Genomic DNA, 17558 nt, shown 5'->3' with positions numbered 1-17558 from the left:
GAAATAAAAATATCAATAAATACAAATACATAATATAAATACCTGAGCAATTGTACAAGCTAATTTGTAACTCTACATTTTGCATTTTACATAATTTAAGAGACTAATGCATTTAAAAGAATTACTAGTTTATGTTTTAGGGGCACTCAGTGTGTAAGAATATAATATTGTGACACAACCAAAAGGGATGGGGGACAGAACTGTAAAGGGTCAGAGTTTTTATATGTTATTGAAGTTAAACTGGTGTAAATTTGAATTAGAGTTATAACTTTGGGATATTAAATGCAATCCCCGTTATAACCACACACATGCAAAAAACTATAGTGTATACACAAAACTAATTTAAAACATTTTACTATAAAAAGTCAACACAGAAGAAGATAGTAATGCAAGAAATGAGGGTCAAAAAAAGCTATGAGGCATACAGAAAACAAATAGCAAAATGACATAAGTAAATCCTTTCTTATCAGTAATTACTTTAAACGTAAATGGGCCCTCCCACCAGGTGCCTCACAATTGTAATCCTAGCACTTCCGGAAGGCTAAGACAGAAGGATAGCTTGAGGCAAGGAATTTGAGACACCTAAGCAAGAGTGAGACCTGTCTCTACAAAAAAATGGGGGAAAAAATTAGCCAAGAGTAGTGGTGTGCCCCTGTAGTTCCAGCTACTCAGGAGGCTGAGGCAGGAGGATCACTTGAGCCCAGGAGTTTGAGGTTGCTGTGAGCTATGGTGATGCCACTGCACTCTAGCCAAGCAACAGAACTAGAGCCTGTCTCAAATAAATAAATACATGTATGTATATATATGGATTAAACTCTGTAATAAGAGAGATTAGTACAGTGGATAAAAACACATGGTCCAATTACATCCTGTCTACAAGAAACTCAGTTTGGATCCAAAGGCACAAATAGGTTGAAAATGAAAGGATGGAAAAGATAGAACAAGCAAATAGTAAGCAAAAGAGAGAAAAGGTGGCTAATATCTTACAAAATAGACTTTATATCAAAAAAGTTTACAAGACACAAAAAAGGACGTTATATATTAATAAAGGGTTCAGTACAGCAAGAAGATATAGCAAATATATTTACACAGACCAATAACAGACCAAAATATATGAAGCAAAAACTGACAAAACTGAAGGAAGAAATAGCAGTTCTATAATAATAGTTGGAGACTTCAGTACTCTCCTCTCAATAATGGATAGAAAAGCCAGACAGAATATAAGGAAACAGAGGACTTAACACAATGAACCTATTAGATCTAACAGGCACATTTAAAACACTCTACCCAACAACAGCATACACATTCTTCTCAAGTGCCCATGGAACATTTTCTAGTATGGACCATGTGTTAGGCCACAGATGAAGTCTCAGTAGATTTTAAAAGATAGATGTCATACTAAGTGTCTTCTCTAACCACAATGGGATGAAGTCAGAAATGAAAAACAGAAGTAAAACTGGAAAATTCACAAATTTGTGGAAATTAAAGAACATGTTCTTTTTATTTATTTATTTATTTTTTTTTTTGAGACACAGTCTTGCTTAGTTGCCTAGGCTAGAGTGAGTGCTATGGCATCAGCCTAGCTCACAGCAACCTCAAACTCCTGGGCTTAAGCGATCCTACTGCCTCAGCCTCCTGAGTAGCTGGGACTACAGACATGCGCCACCATGCCCAGCTAATTTTATATATATATATATATATATATATATATATTTTAGTTGGCCAGCTAATTTGTTTCTATTTTTAGTAGAGACGGGGTCTCGCTCTTGCTCAGGCTGGTCTTGAACTCCTGACCTTGAGCGATCCACCCGCCTCGGCCTCCCAGAGTGCTAGGATTACAGGCATGAGCCACTGCGCCCGGCCAAAGAACATATTCTTAACTAATAGATTGAAGAAGAAGAAATGAGGGAAATTTAAAAATACTTAGAGACTAATGAAAATGAAAACACCACATATCAAAACTTACGGAACACAGCAAAAGTATTAAGGGGGAAGTTTATAGCTATAGATGCTTACATTAAATAAAAATCTCAAGGAACTGGAAAAAGAACAAACTAAACCCAAAGCTAGCAGAAGGAAGATAATAATAAAGATTGGAGCAGAGACATAACAAACTAGGGAATAGAAAACAATAGAGAAAATTATGGAACCAAAGGTTGGTTCTTTTAAAAGATCAACATAAATTGACCAGTTATTGGCTAGATGGGCTAATAAACAAGAAGACTCAAATTACTAAAGTCAGAAATATAAGTGGGGACATTAGTACTGATTCTACAGAAATAAAAAGGATAAGAGAGGATTATGAACAATTGTACACCAACATACTGGATAACCTAGATGAAGTGGACAAATTCCTAGAAACTCAAAAACTACCAAGACTAAATCACAAAGAAATAGAAAATCTGAATAGACCTGTAACTAGTAAGGAGATCGAGTCACTGATCAAAATCTTCTAACAAAGAAAACCCCTGAGCCTGATGGCTTCACTGGTGAATTCTACCAGCCATTTAGAAGAGAACTAATACCAATCCTTCTCAGACTTTTTCAAAAAATTGAAGAGTAAGGACCACTTGTTAACTCATTCTATGAGACCAGCATTACCCTGATAGGAAAGCCATACATAGACACAACCAGAAAAGTAAACTATAGGCCATTGTTCATTATGAACATTGATGCAGAAATTCTCAACAAAGTATTAGCAAAATGAATTCAGCAGCATATTAAATGTAGCAGCATTATACACCATAAGCAAGGAGGATTTATTCCTGGAATGCAAGGATGGTTCAACATACTGAAAGTGCTTTCTGTAATACACCACATTAATAGAATGAAGGAAAAAAATCAGTTGATGCAGAAAAAGCATTTGACAAAACTCAACACTTTTCATGATAAAAATGGCAAACAACCTAGAAATAGAGTGAAATTACCTCAACATAATAAATGCCATATATGAAAAATCAACAGCAAAATCATGCTCAATTGTGAAAGACTGAAAGCTTTTCCTCTAAGGTCAGGAGCAAGGCAAGGATGCCAGGTTTCACCACTTCTATTCAGTTTAGTACTGGAAGTTCTAGCCAAACCAATTAGGCAAGAAAAAGAAAAGGCATCCAAATTGGGAAGTAAGGAGTAAAATTACCACTGTTCGCAGATGTGTCTTATATGTAGAAAACCTTAAAGATGCCACAATAACAAAAAACTGCTGGAACTAATATTTCTAACAAATGAATTCAGCAACACACAAAAATCAGTTGCATTCCAGATGCTAATAGTGAACAATCTGAAATGGAAATCATAAAAACAATTCCATTTGTGATAGTATCAAAAAGAATAAAATACCTAGGAATTAACTGACTTAAGAAAGTGAAAGACTTACAGAATGAAAACTACAAAATATTGCTGAAAGACATTAAAGAAGACATAAATAAATGGAAACACAGTCCATGTTCACGGATAAGACAGTATTAAGAGTCAGTACTACCCAAAGTGATCTGTAGATGGTATGCAACCCATGTCAACCTCCCAGTGGTGGTTTTTGCAGACATAGAAAAACCCATTCTAAAATTCATATCAAGCCTTAAGGGACATCGAATGGCCAAAACAGACACGGAAAGACAAACTCTGTATGTTCTCACTTATAAGTGGGAGGTAAATAATGTGTACACATGGAAGCAGAGTGTGGAATGATGGACAGTGGAGACCTGGAGAGGTGGGAGGATTGGAAGGAAGAGGAGAATGGGAGGGTGCTTGGTGTGTGTTGCTCCAGTGATGGATGCGCTGAAGGTTGTGACTTCACTGCAGTGCAATATGTCAATGTGGCAGAATTGGACTCTGTAACCTATGGATACATACAAATAAAAAAATAAATTTAAAAAATAAACATTGAGCATTACAAAATAAAAAGAACAGAGCTGGAGGACTCATTGATTTCAAAACTAACTTCAGAGCTACGGTAATCAAAACACTGTGGTAATGGCATAAAGACAGATATATAGTCCAATGAAATAGAATAGAGAACCCAGAAAGAAACTTCACGAATGTGGTGAAATGATTTTTTCAAGGGTGCCAACACCATTCAGTGGGAAAGGACCATCTTCAACAGATGGTGCTAGAGAAGCTGTATATCTACACTCAGAAACTGGATCTGGACCCTTACCTTACGTCATATAGAAAAATCAACTCAAAATGATCAAAGACCAAATGTAGGCTCTCAGAAGAAAACGGGAGAAACTTCATGACATTGGATTTGTCAGAGATTTGAATGTGACACCAAAGGCACAGGCAATAAAAGAAATAAATTGGCTGAATGAAAATTCTTAAATTTTGTGCATCAAAAGACACTATCAATAGAGCAAAAAGGCAATCCAAAGAATGGGAGAAAATATTGCAAATCACTTATTTGATAAGGAATTAATATTCAGAATATATTGTGAACTCCTAAAACTCATCAACAATAAAACAACCTGATTTTAAAATGGGTAAAGGACTGAACAGACATTTCTCCAAAGAAGATGTATAAATGGCCAATAAACATGTGAAAAGATGCTAAACATCATTAATCATGAGGAAAATGCAAATCAAACTACAATGACGTACCATTTCACATCCGTTAGGATGGCTACTATCAAAAAAACAAAGTAACAAGTCTTGGCTAGGATATGGAGAAATTGAAACTCCCGTGCACTGCTAATGGGAAGGCAAAATTGTGCAGCTGTTGTGGGAAACAGTTTGGTAATTCTCAAGAAGTTAAAAATGGAATTACTATATGATTTAGCAATTAACACTTCTGCATATATACCCCAAAGAATGGAAAGCAGGGTCTCAGCAAGATGTTTGTCTATTTGTGTTCATAGCAGCATTACTCACGGTAGTTAAGCTGTGGAAGCCACTCAAGTGTCCGTCAAAGCATGAATGGGTAGACAAATGTGGTCTTAACTGTACACTGAAATACTACTCAGCTCTAAAAATGAAGAAAATTCTGACACATGCTACAACACTGATGAACATTATGCTTAGTGAAATAAGCCAGTCACAAAAAGACTTGCTATGTCAGCCTCCTTAGAAGAGCTACTTAGAGTGGTCAAAATTTTGACTGTGCTGGAGCTGGACCACACCCTGGCTCTTGGGTGCACCGGATGTGCTGTGTGCCATGTCATCCTAACCTGTGACCTGTCTGAGTTTACAAGTGGAATAACTGCCTTGGTGAAGTTGTGTGAGTGCCCAAAGCCATGCAGCTAGTGAAATGGCAGAGCTGGAATTAAACCCACGTCTGTCTTATTCCAAAATCTTGTTCTTGCCGTTACGGACTCCTGACTTTTCTATGTAAGCTCTTTCAGTGGGTTCTCGTAGTGTTAGAATGCAATGCGAACTCATCCCTGTAGCCTAAAAATCCCTGAAAGGTCTGGCCTCAGCCCACCTCTGCCTCACTGCAGACCACTCTCCCTCACTCATCTACCCCAGCCATACAGATTTTCTCTCATCCCTTTGCCCATCTCGAGGCCTTTGGGTGGTCTGTTGTCCTGTCTGCAGTCATCGGCCCCAGCTCTCCAGGGACTGGTTTCTTTCTGTCCTTTGGGTTTCAGCCCCAGTGTAGTTCCTGGGAGAAGTCTTCTCTAACCACCCTTCTCCAAGGCATTGTCCTCTTGGACTTGGCTTTATCGCATTGCCCTCAACAGGTTTTGCTTTTGGTTTGGGGCCGGCCTCTGCACTGGAATGCAAACGCCCCAAGGGTAGGGACCTTGACCGTCTTGTTCATTGTTGTACCGGTATTGAGCATGTTACCTTCATGGTTGTTAAATGAATGTGCAGATGTGATTAAATTCTTGCGAGACATTCAGATACATGATTAACTGTATGAGTTTTTGTTTATATCTAAGACCTTTGCTCTAATTCCAATATAAATATCACGAGGCATGTTATTTATAGAGAAGAGAAAAACTGTTAAAGTATTAAGTTTTTGTAATTGAATGAATTTTCCCCCAAAAGTGAAACATCCTTTACTTTAGAAATTCTAAAGAGATATATGTCAAGGAAGAGTTTTAGAACTTAATGTCACCACCATGACCAGCTTGATATTTAAATAGTCTATAAAGTATTACTAGTTTTTATTTCTAATTAATGTTGAAGTTATTCACAGATTATAAAGTTCTGCTGGAGATTGTCCTGACTTTAAGATGGATACAGTAGTGCTCCTCCCCTGGTGCGGATAAGCTAGGATTATAGGTCTCTATGTTGAAAGAAGTCAGTTACACGTTCCTTATAGAAGTGGAAGCAGACAGCGCCACATGAGAAGTACCTCTCCTGTGTTTTCTTTGTACCATAGTGGAGAGTCCTGGGAAACACACATTACCTGCATGTCTGAGCCGTTCAAACCTGCAGGCTTACCCTGCTCTTGATACTGACTTCCTGGGAGCTGCTGGGAGAGGAAGGGGGTGGGGTGAAGAGGCAAGTCAGGATGGCCACTGTGACCCGTAGAGCAGAGTGACTTTTGGGTCAAGGACAGTAGTGCCAGGTGCTCAGTCGCCTAGCATGTGCAGTGAGAACGCTCCCTGACTCTCGGGTGCCTGCTGTGTCTTGTGTAGTCCAAAGCCTGCCAGAACCTCCACACTGTTGATGTTCTGCATTTAATCCTTTGTACCTTAGAACTATTTTTGACCCTTGGCCATTTTTTATTAATTTTGAAATATCACTGGTGCTAGACCAACCCTAATGTCCTATAATTTAGGTGGGTTTACTTTTTTGACTCCAAGTTTTCATTTCATTTTGAACTGTTTATTAGCTCGTTCTAGAGGTACTTTGCAGAGATAGTCACTCTAACGGGTATCTGTAAGTTTGTTTTATCGTTTGGGATGTCTCTGAAGAGAAAAGGACGTATTTCAGGTATCACAAAACATCCTGTGCCTTTTGTTGGCTTGGAGGCCTAGCCCAGAAGCTCACAGAGAGGATGACTGGGGAGAGGAACTGCCCCGCTGGCCTCCAGAGTCGCTCTTGACTGGCTGTGGTCCGTGGAGAGTGCTTGGCGGCAGTGTGGGGTCGTGGTTAGAGAGCAGATGCTGGAGCCAGGCTGCCTGTGCCCAAACCTGGCTGGCCACTTCAAGATGTGTGACCTTGGGCAAGTTCCCTGGCCTCTGTGTGTCTTAGTTTTCTTATCCTTACAATGAGGACTGTGACATGGAACCCAGGACAACAGACCACCCAAAGGCCTCGAGATGGACAAAGGGATGAGAGAAAATCTGTATGGCTGGGGTAGATGAGTGAGGGAGAGTGGTCTGCAGTGAGGCAGAGGTGGGCTGAGGCCAGACCTTTCAGGGATTTTTAGGCTACAGGGATGAGTTCGCATTGCATTCTAACACTACGAGAACCCACTGAAAGAGCTTACATGGAACACGTAGAGTTTGTGTGAGGATTGAATACTTTGCGTAGGTGCTTAGAACAGCCCCTGATACGTACTGTGTGTCGGGATGTGACAACTGCTGCTTTTATTTTTATTATTAGTTTTACTGGTGGTGGTATTTTATGCAGGTAAACTGACAATCCCGTTTTCAATTTTGGCTTATGTGAGGGACACTTAGATCTGCAAAGCCCTGCTGACGCTGGGAGAGGCGGTGTGCTCTGTTAGCGGAAACGCAGCTGAGCCGGCTTGTCGCCTGCTGACTCCTTGATCCCAAAGGGTACTTGGCGCCGGATAAGCTTCCTCTTTACCTGGCAGGTGAGGCAGGCGCTTGCTCGTGTTTCCGCTCAAGTCCCTGTCGTCAGGACACCACTGGCCGTGACCCTGGGTGTGCACGGAGGCCCTGGACACAGTTTTCTTCAGAAGCTTATTGTCCCCGGAATGCTTTCCCCTGAAACCATCCCCTGCCACGTGAAGACTGACAGCATACAGGGCCGTGTACCCGCATGCATTTATTATAAGTAGCACCTCACCCACAGCCCAGACCTGACAGAACTGGGGAGTCACCCCTCAGAAGTAGACCGGAGCCAGGCCCCGAGGGGCACACATCTAAAGCACTGCTGCTGTCTGTGCCAGGAGCTACAACTGCAGCTCGATAGGACTCAGCACGTGGTGCAGAGAAAGTACGCGGTGACAATGGAGAGGGAGAAGTGGCATGAGAAAGGTACGGTCCCCTTCCCCCTCACCTCCCAGGCTCCAGGGCAGTTATTTGTGCCCTGTTAGCTGGGTGCCACCACTTGCCACGCACTCTGCCAACCGTGGTGCATGCAGCGGCTCCTCTAGAGAATCAGAAGTGACATTGGGACGCTGCCCCGAGTACAAATGGAACTACTTCGTGGCTCAAACCCTTTCGTGTGGTTTGAGTTAGAAGTGGAATTGGTTTCTGACCCTGAAACCTGTGTGTGACAGGGATGCCAGACTGTGATGGCTTCGTGCCACGCTCTGCTTTGAAGTGGTAGCAGAATGATTCCAGAGCATGTCATGTACAAAATTAGTTCCAGTGCCACAGGATCCTTCCCCACCCAGCCCCGTGAATGTGAGGTACCTGCGAGCGCAGCCCTCACTCGGCCACAGAGGCTTTTGGAGTGGGCAGCGTGTGATGACCGTGTCTGGCGGGGAGCGAGGGAGTGTCATCTCACCATGGCTTCACTGCCAGGCGGATGGGCTCACACGGCCTGCTCTGCCCATCGTGGGTTCACATGCTTTGTACATCTGGGACTGGTGATGGCCGGAGAGGACGTGCCCAGACAGGCAGGGGGCGTTGCCCAGGCCCCCATGATACTGCAGAGGACATGGGGGTTCTGTGCGGTGGAGAGAGGGTCAGGCTCAGAGAAGAGGCTCATGAAGCCAGGAGGATCTCACCTCTCCCTGTAAAAGGTCAATTTATGGAAGGTACATTGTGTATACCAAGGGCAGTGAATGTGGCTTTCATTTCAAAATCTTTAAGAAAGTGCTGGTTTGGGTTACGCACAGAGGTAAAATTGCTGTAGTCGACGGGTATGTAAAGTGGTTCTGTCAAAATTCAGCAGTGTCTTGTGGGGCCTTTGTGCCACTTCCTCTAATGTTCTGTTTCACTGGCGGCTTGGAGGCCAGAGAAGCAGCCTCGGCTCTCAGCATGGTGCTGGTCCTGAGTCGGTGTTTCCCTTGGTAAAGGCTGAAATGCTTTGCCCCTTCTGGTAGCATATGTTAAATGCCAGTGTCATTCTGTATTCTTCAGTTTGTGACCTATAATTTACAAACCTGGCAATTATTTGTTTCCCTATATTTTTCTATTAGTATTTTTTTACTACTTTCAATAATTAGCAATTAGCCATTAATTGGTAAATTAGAGGGTACACACACTCATGATTTTGGTTTATTTTTAAATGCTGTTAAGGCATAACAGGCTGCAAAACCGAACAGTACACACAGCACTGTACGGAAACACTTGAAGCACAGATATTCCCTCATATTAAAATACAAGCACGCAGAGGGAAATTAGATACCAGATAGACCAACAATTTGGAGAAGGAAGAGGGAGCCAAACGGGTGGTTTGTGGTGGGTGCTGCACACATGCTGGGCTCCAGCTCCGTGCGAGGACAGCCTGTGAGGGACCTGCACGATGGAGACTCCACTGCAGTTCTCTGCATGAGAAGAGGGTGCGGTAGAACCGAGTGACGTACATGAGAGTTGAGAACAAAAGAGAACTATAGTAGATGAAGGCGGAAGTCAAATGAACTTTACAGTGAAAGCAAGGAGGACTTACCTGTGCAGAAACCTGGTGGCACTTGGGAAGAGTAACAGTGTTTTCAGATACATTTCTCCGCCCAGGACCCCCACCTTGTCTGTGTGCATCCCCCTGCCCCGCCCTCTCCCTTGCCCTGCATGCGCACCCGCCCCTCCTGCCCCCCCCGCCAGCTGGGAGCACGTCTGCCGCAGCACAAGCCCCGTGAGAGCCCTGGGCCCCGCAGCACTTGGGGACGTGCCTTTTTCCCATCTCAGTGCGAGAGCCCTGGAGAGCAGGGCCCGGGTCTGCCAGGTGGGGCATGTGCTGGGTGTGGCAGGGTCCCTCCGCAGCAGGATCACCTTTTCAGGGCCACACTCTGGCTGTTTTTCTTCTTTGGCTGATAGAAATTGGCACCTTCGGATCTTCAGGTTTTTAGCAATGTAAAAGCATTTTCAGAACAATTTAAAAACTGAACTACTACTTTGCACTCTAAAAAATTCTGCAATTTTACCGTGGTCTGAGAAGATACTCGTTTAGATATGGCAAGGTATTTATTAAGCATCCTCATCTTTAGCAACATCTTTTTATAACATGGTGGATAAGTACACAGTATTGTAAAAGCCTGATGGTGTAGGGTTGCCCCGTATAGACCATGCTGTTCTCAGAGGCCAGCGTTGCAAAGCGTGTCTAGTGTGTGCTCCCTGCCCTCCTAGATGGTGCGCTTTGGAGAGTCAGACAGGACACAGATCTATTGCCTTCATGGGTTTGTTGTCTAAAAATTTTTAAACATATATCCTTGAAGCGAAAATAAAATGTAGATATTATATAGAAAGTATATGTATCTCCTAAAAAGTCAGTATAAACCTTTTAACATATTTAAATTGTTTTAATATAAATAATATATCTTTTTTGGATGCTGGTAATTTTTTTAAAGTTTACTTATATATTCATCCAACAAATATTTGTTGGTGCCTTCCATATTCTAGGCCAGGGGTTGGCCAGCCTTTTCTGTAAAGAGCCCCGTGGCAAACTTTTCTGGCTTTGCAGCCACACTGCCTCCAGGCAACTCCCCAGCCCTGCCGGGAGCCAGAAGCAGCCCAGACACCAGTGAGCGATGGGCGTGGCTGTGTGCCAGCAGAACTCTGTTTACAGATACTGAAATCTGAATTTAAAGTAATTTTCATGTGTCACAAATAAGTATTGTTCTTTGAATTTTTCCCCCAACCATTTAAATATATTAAAACTATTTTTAGTTTGCTGTCCTACAAAAACACAGGCCATAATTTGCCACCCCCTGTTCTCAGCAGTCTTCTAGACCCAGGGCGATGAGCAGGACAAAGTCCCTGTGGTCATGGCCTGTGTTTTAGCGTCCTGCAGGCCTTGAAGTGCCACTGGTGTGGAGGGCGGGGAAGCGTTGCCTTTCGTGAGATGGACTCTCTCCTCAGATAGTTCCAGGTTCAGCGTTTCAACCCGTCTGACTGTATTTTACAGTTGAGTTTGGCATGTAAATCTGCCGGTCAGCGATATCCTCGTCATGGATTTTTTTCCGTATTGTGTCATTTCCTAGCCTACATTTTTTTCCCCTGCTAACATCTTGTCACCATGGGGGTACAAGGCCCTGTAATGAGTGGCTGAGCCCCAGTTTGTTGCTGACTCCGCAACTCAGCTGTGCAAGGTGCTTTATCGCCACTGTGGTCTTGGTGGCCTGGTCAGGACACCAGTGCCCTGCAGAAGAGCTGGCCGGCCCTACAGAGTCTGCACTCTAGTGCTCATTGCAGGGTTCTTTCAAGGCAGTTTTGCAACAAACAAGCTCACGCCCTCGATTTGTAGTAGCCATGGAAACGTTAGAAGCTCTCTTTCCAAAGCTAAGCATACAATAAAGCACTTTAGTTGTTGGTGGGATTAGAGACTTTAGAAGATGTTTAATTTTCTCCCCCACTCTTTCTTTCTCTGTGTCTCTTTAGAGGAGGAACAAGAGGGCAGTGTGAATATTAACTCAGACTTGCTTTAATCTCTCTCGCGACACTTCAGACTGTCTCGGTCTGTGCAGCTGCACTCTCACAAGGAGTGTCATGCATATTCATGACCCAGGGCTGCGGATTAGACACGGTTCTTCGGGCTGTATTTTACAATGTTTCTCTTTTCAACTCAAATTTTGTGAAAGGGTCAACTGTAAAAAATTGATTTTGTAATTATTCTTAAGTCCAAAACCCTAGATAGTAGTGCTAAAATGTTCTCGTTGGAAATAGGAACAGATTAAAGGAGGCTTGTGTGGTATTTGATTTATAGACAACACAAACCCCGAAATGTTGGTGCTCACTTAGGGAGTGGAGCAGACTTCTCGTGTCCGTCCTAGAAGAATGCGTGGCAGAGTGAGAGTTCTAACTTCGTGAAGTCCTCCTTGGGAAAGAAAGGCGAATTTCCTTATAACACGTGAGAGTGTTAAATAATACTTTGAAGTGAAGAGTTTTAGGGTTTGTGCTATTCATTTGTTTGTTATTTCTGATTTTCAAGGCACTGGAAAGGAGTTGACTCCTAGTGGTCTTGTAGCCGCGCTCCCTCCCCGCGCCCCACCCCGACTTTCAGAAGACAGAAATGCCTCTTCTGCTTTGAGCTTCAGCGCCGCTTCTGTCAGGTCTTCGGTTCGGTGGCTGTGCCAAGAGCGTGCTCCCTGTGGCATCCGACGGTCGTATTTTGTCCCGCGGCGGCATGTGTGCCCGCGCCGGGGGCTGGGGCGGGACCTCATCCGGGGGCTCCTGTCCTGTCAGCCTCGGTTTTCCCTGCGCCTGTTCCTTGCGTGTGGAGTGGGCATCGTGGACAGAAATTAGCCACCAAACATTTTAAGGGTGAATTGCTATTAAAATATCATGATAGCAGTATTTTCACAAAATGTAATAGCAAAGTTGCCCCTCACCCCAAGGTGAACATGGCTAAAATCCACTCTTTCATTCCACCCATGTGGGACTTCTCCAGGCATTCTGTAGTTATGGACCTTCTATTCACGCAGTCTGGCTGCCTTGCCTGGCTTGCGTTTATATTGCTTTACTTTCGTCTAATCTCTCAAACCACGCAACGCCCAGCGTCGGGAAAGCGCAGCCTGTGCAGGTCGCTGCAGTGCCGCGGCCCCACCGGGGCGAGTGGGAGGCACGCTCGCCGCTGCGCGTTCCGAGCTCACAGCGCGTTGGGGCAGACCGAAATGCAAGCACAGAGTCACAGCTCACACAGTTTCGATAAATGCGTATTAAACATCCACTTTGTGGCAGGGACTAGACTGAGTGCTGGGGACACAGAAGTGAATGAGACACGCGTCTTGCCGTTGAGGAGCTCAAAGATGCGCAGAGAGAGGAGTGCAGTGCAGTGTGGTGAGAACTGGAACAAAGGAGGGGGAGAGAGAATGCTTGGGAAACACACAGTGGGCCCCCTAACGTAAGCTGGTGTCAGGAAGTAGTAGGACAGTGAGGAAAGTCTTCCAGGAGGAGGTGACACTTAGCTGAGTCTTGAAGACTGAGTGTGCCCTGTGGGAAAGGCAGCAGCAGCGAAGGAAGCACATCCCAGCTGAGGGACCCACAGGCGTGTGGGGACAGGAGGCGAGGCCCAGCGAGCCTGCAAGGGAAGGACACTGGCACAGGTTGACAGGGGCTGTTTGGTGACAGTGCCTTCCTTCAGAGAGTCTGCGTTTGCAACTGGCAGTGACAGTGCTGGCGTCAATTCCTCGATGACTGAGCCAACCAGCCCCCCAATTTCAGGAGCCCCCAATGCATTCATGGGAATTTCAGTTTTCCTACTCTTAATTATACTTAAGTGAATACCCAGGAAGGTTCAGAAAGAAAAAAGTGTTTTGCCATTAGAGAGTTATTATGCACACGAACTAAAATTCTCCAGTCTTGTACCTTTTCTTGCTCCTCAGTCAGCTCTCCTCATAATCACTGCCTCCTGTTTTTCTATAAAAAGTGAGAAATGAATTTGTATAATGATAATGTCATCCTGGGTGTGAAATTAGTTGTAGCAAATAGTTCATTGTTCAGAAAATCACTAATATGTTGGAAATGCTTGATACCTGGGACCGCTATTTTTATTTTCTACACTGGCACAGGGTTGGGGTTCGGTGATTGTAGGAAAGAGGGAGGAACTCAGATCTAGGTTGTATGCCTTTGAGTATTTGCACAGATTCTGGCTCCAGAAAAGAAACAGCCTTATGGGGGACCTTGACTTTGGCGTGAAAGGATGGCAGGATCAATGACAAAATGAGAGCGTTTCCCCACCAGAGGTGGATGACTAATTACAGGCCTCGTTCTGTGCCATGCAGAAAAGGCCTGTCGCTTACACCCGTAGGCGGTTTCGACGGTGATCCTCCTGAGGCCCGCAGGCCGCCCACTCAGCGGACGTTGGTCGGTGCCCTTCTTTGTGCCAGGTCTGTGTGTAGCCCCAGGGCCCCAGAGATACGAGACGCACAGCCCCTGGTGTGTGTGTGGAGCCCCGAGGGGCAGGCCAGGGGTGAACGCCATGAGCAGGGAAGCAGAGTGCGCCTGGCCGGGGAGTCAGGCAGGGCGGTGAGGATCGCCCGCCGACTGGGTGTGTATTGGAGGGACTGGGATGGAGCAGCCTTTGAAAGCCTGGAAAACACCTCCTGAATGTACAGCTGCCTGTGCTTCTACGTTTCAGTCATCGGACTTTGGTGCACAGGTTCATTTTTTTTACTCTTTTCTTTCTTCCTTTTTTTTTTTTTTTTTTTTCCCCTGAGACGTGCCGGAATGGGAAACACCTGCCGATCATCCTGGGCAAAGGCTTGTTCTGGGGGTCTCCATCTACTCATGGGCAGGGAGGCCTCTTTCTTTGGAAAAGTATTTACTCCACCCTAGGTTCTTTGTTGTTCTTTCTGGACCAGGGTGCCAGGCCGGTAGGGACAAGGCCTCAGTGGTCTCTTAAATATCCCTGGATCCAACCACTAAAGACCTGTCCCTGCCGCAGTTTTTGTACAGTCCTTCTTAGAACTGGATATGGTAGCAATGTAGTGCTTGCGTGAGGTGTACACAGCTCTGGTGACTGAGTCGCATGCTTCAGTCAGTAATGCAGTGACGCCATCCCAGTCCTCGTGAGTTGTCTCAGTCTGGCATGCGGGACACTGAGTGTTGGCACAGCCAGGCAGGAGGGCCAGGTGCCTTCGAGAGCCCAAGTGTTCAGAATAAACTCCGCAAGTCCTTCAGAGGCCTTCTCGCTCCATCTTTAGCCTGCTGAGAGGGGGATGTGCCGTGGTGACTTCTAGGAAACGATTCTTACTTACAACTGGGCTCTCATTAAACAGGATGATTTTCCTGTCAGACTCCAGCCTGGCATCTCTGTGACTGATTCTTTAGTGTTCCTCTTATGTTTTCCCCGGTGACTTGGTATCACAATCATGCAACAAAGGAGTGTGTGCGTGCGTGTTTTTGTGTTCATAAACTTCAGTTTAGCCACTCTAAAACTCACTCATTCATGCAACAGGTACTGAGTAAGTTCCTCTGGGTGCCGGTGGCCAGACGTCACATACACATATGTGCACATGCGTGTATTACATCTTTTTAGTTTGTTGGCATTTTGGAAGCATATTCATAGATACATCCTCAAGATTTTCAGTGTTTCTGCGTCCCTCTACTGCTTCTCGCGTAGTGCTCCTGTGAAGTTATAAAACAGTATGTCAGCAGATTCCTTCACTCTGGCTCCAGTTCTGACCCAGTGGGTGGTGTATGCTGTCCGGAACCTCACGGAGGACAACAGCGAGAACCAAGATTTTATTGCAAACATGGAGGACCAGGGCCTGGCAGATGCGTCCCTACTTAAAAAAATAGGTTTTGAAGTCGAAAAGAGGGGTGAAAAGCTGATTCTGAAATCTACTAGTGACACACCTCAGCCGGTAAGTACCCTCCAGTGAGCTCTCTTTCCCTGCCAGTTTGGGGAAAGCTGTGGCTACTTGCTCCTTACCGTGGGCATGGTGAGGTTTATACATGGATGGGAGAATTTTGCCCTCTAAAAATGGTTTACCAAAGAAAGCTCTAAATATAGTTGCAAACAATATTTTGTTCAGCCTTTATGCTGCCATTTTTTTTTAAAGAGAACATTTCAAACTCATTGTGGGGGAGAAACATAAAAAACAAAATTTATTCATGGTCTGAAAGTAAGTTACTCACAGGAATTAGATTTTCTTTAAAAGATAGCTAATGTTCACTGGAATAACAGAACAGAAAATTCCTTGAATAATAATGAATTAGTTCTTTCTGGTTTCTCCATATTAATTTGGGATGATTGGGGTTTTTCTTTCCCCTTCATCTGATGATTCTTGTAAATACACTTGTTATATCTGTGATTTTGTTTCTTTTTTCTTCTTAGTGAATGAACTCCATCCACATACCTGAATACTTGGCATCTGTTCCATGGATTTTTCATCTCTGCAGTATGTGGATTTGCAACTGTTTAAGGATTTATAAGTACAAATTCAGGAATATATGAATCTTTTAGGTACTAGAGTTAAGTGTGTATAAGCTAAAAGTGAAAGCACCTCGGTTTTCTCTTGTTTCTTTGCTTTAAATGTAACTGTCTAGTTTGCCTTTGTTCCCCTTGGTAGAATGTGCATTTAAGAAATAGATCGTACTCACTGTGACAGCAAATAATAAATCCTCTTTGAGGGCACATCCCTTCTTTGGCAAAGACTTGGCTGTTTGCTTGGATTCTGTTTGTCCCTCAGACGGCAAGTCAGTGTCGCTCCTTTTATTTTCCTCTTCTCGTTGGGTTCTCTGAACTCTGGCAGCCGTTTAAGTAGTTTCTCACTGTGATTAATTCTAGCAATCTCTTTTCATCCCTTCTGCCTTTCCAAAACATTGACAAGACTCATTTCCAGTTAATTAATTCGAGAACCCTCCCTCTTCATTTTGGGTACTGGGCTGTGTTGTCACGGAGCCCCCTCCCTTTGGAATGTAGCGGGGAGTGAGACTGGTGAGAGAACTTGGGGGTGAGTGTTTAACTCTTCTTGTTCCAAATTGTCCCAGAAGTAGACATCACAGCTCCATTCCATGCCAAGGCGAGTGCTGCGTCTTACCCACCTTCGCACCTGGGTAATGCGGGAAGGGTTGTTTGTTTGTTTGTTTTAATTTTATTTCAGAATTTTTCAGGGGTACAAACGTTTTGGTTACATAAATTACTTTTGTACTGTTTGAGTCAAAATTATAAGAGTGCGGGAAGGAATGTTTTATGTTCTCTCTCTGCAGCATTAAAGATACATTCATATCTTAAAAAGCACTGGTCTCACAAAGGCACCACAGTTTTAGCTGTGGCTTTACTGGAATTTCAGAAGTAGTTTTGGGGAACAGGAGTTTATTTGCCATCCACCTATCTCTGTTTCTGTCTGTCTGTCTACGTGTATCAGAGGTAGGACAGTATTAAGAGCACTAACCTCTTTGTAGCCACCCAAATCATTAACTTACAAAAACTCTAGTGAGAGATCATGTTGTGAATGCTTAAAACATACTACCTTCTTGAACAACCATGTTACTAAATTAATTTATCTACAGACTTTGCACAATTCATATTGAGCCTTCCAAAATAAAAACAATCAAGACCCAACCAAAAGTTTTGCAATAATACTGACTGCTGCAAACTAAAGTGCTTCTCAGTTTTTTGTACCATACTTAAGTTGCTTTGTAAAAACAGCTTAAGTATGTTGAGAATGAAATAAAAGCTTTCCCCTATGCTATCTAATGTATTCTATATAACTCTGAAGGCACATCAGCTTCTAGGATTGTGGCAATCTAGGAATAACATTTTTTCTCATTTATGACATTCCTTCAGTAAAGAAGCCATTGCAAAATTTAAAATACACAAAGGAATCATTCTCTTCTGGTGAATAAAGAGTTAAAGCTCTGCTCTCTAAATAG

The 17558-nt window shown here is 43.8% G+C and overlaps 1 protein-coding gene across 1 annotated transcript in view; it reads left to right on the top strand.

Moving 5' to 3' along the window:
* ATXN10 (ataxin 10) overlaps positions 1-16335 on the top strand; it is a 139547-nt gene extending 123212 nt beyond the window's left edge. The window contains exons 11-12 of the mRNA XM_045552793.1: positions 15357-15544; positions 16018-16335. Coding sequence (XP_045408749.1) covers positions 15357-15544; positions 16018-16020 — 191 coding nt within the window. The 3' untranslated portion in view covers positions 16021-16335. The remainder of the gene's footprint in view (positions 1-15356; positions 15545-16017) is intronic.
* The last annotated feature ends 1223 nt before the right edge of the window (positions 16336-17558 follow it).

Source organism: Lemur catta, chromosome 6 (genome assembly GCF_020740605.2).
Source record: "Lemur catta isolate mLemCat1 chromosome 6, mLemCat1.pri, whole genome shotgun sequence".
NCBI classification, from domain to species: Eukaryota; Metazoa; Chordata; class Mammalia; order Primates; family Lemuridae; genus Lemur; species Lemur catta.
The sequence above is the reverse complement of the archived record's forward strand: the minus strand, read 5'-3'. Positions and strand labels throughout refer to the sequence as shown.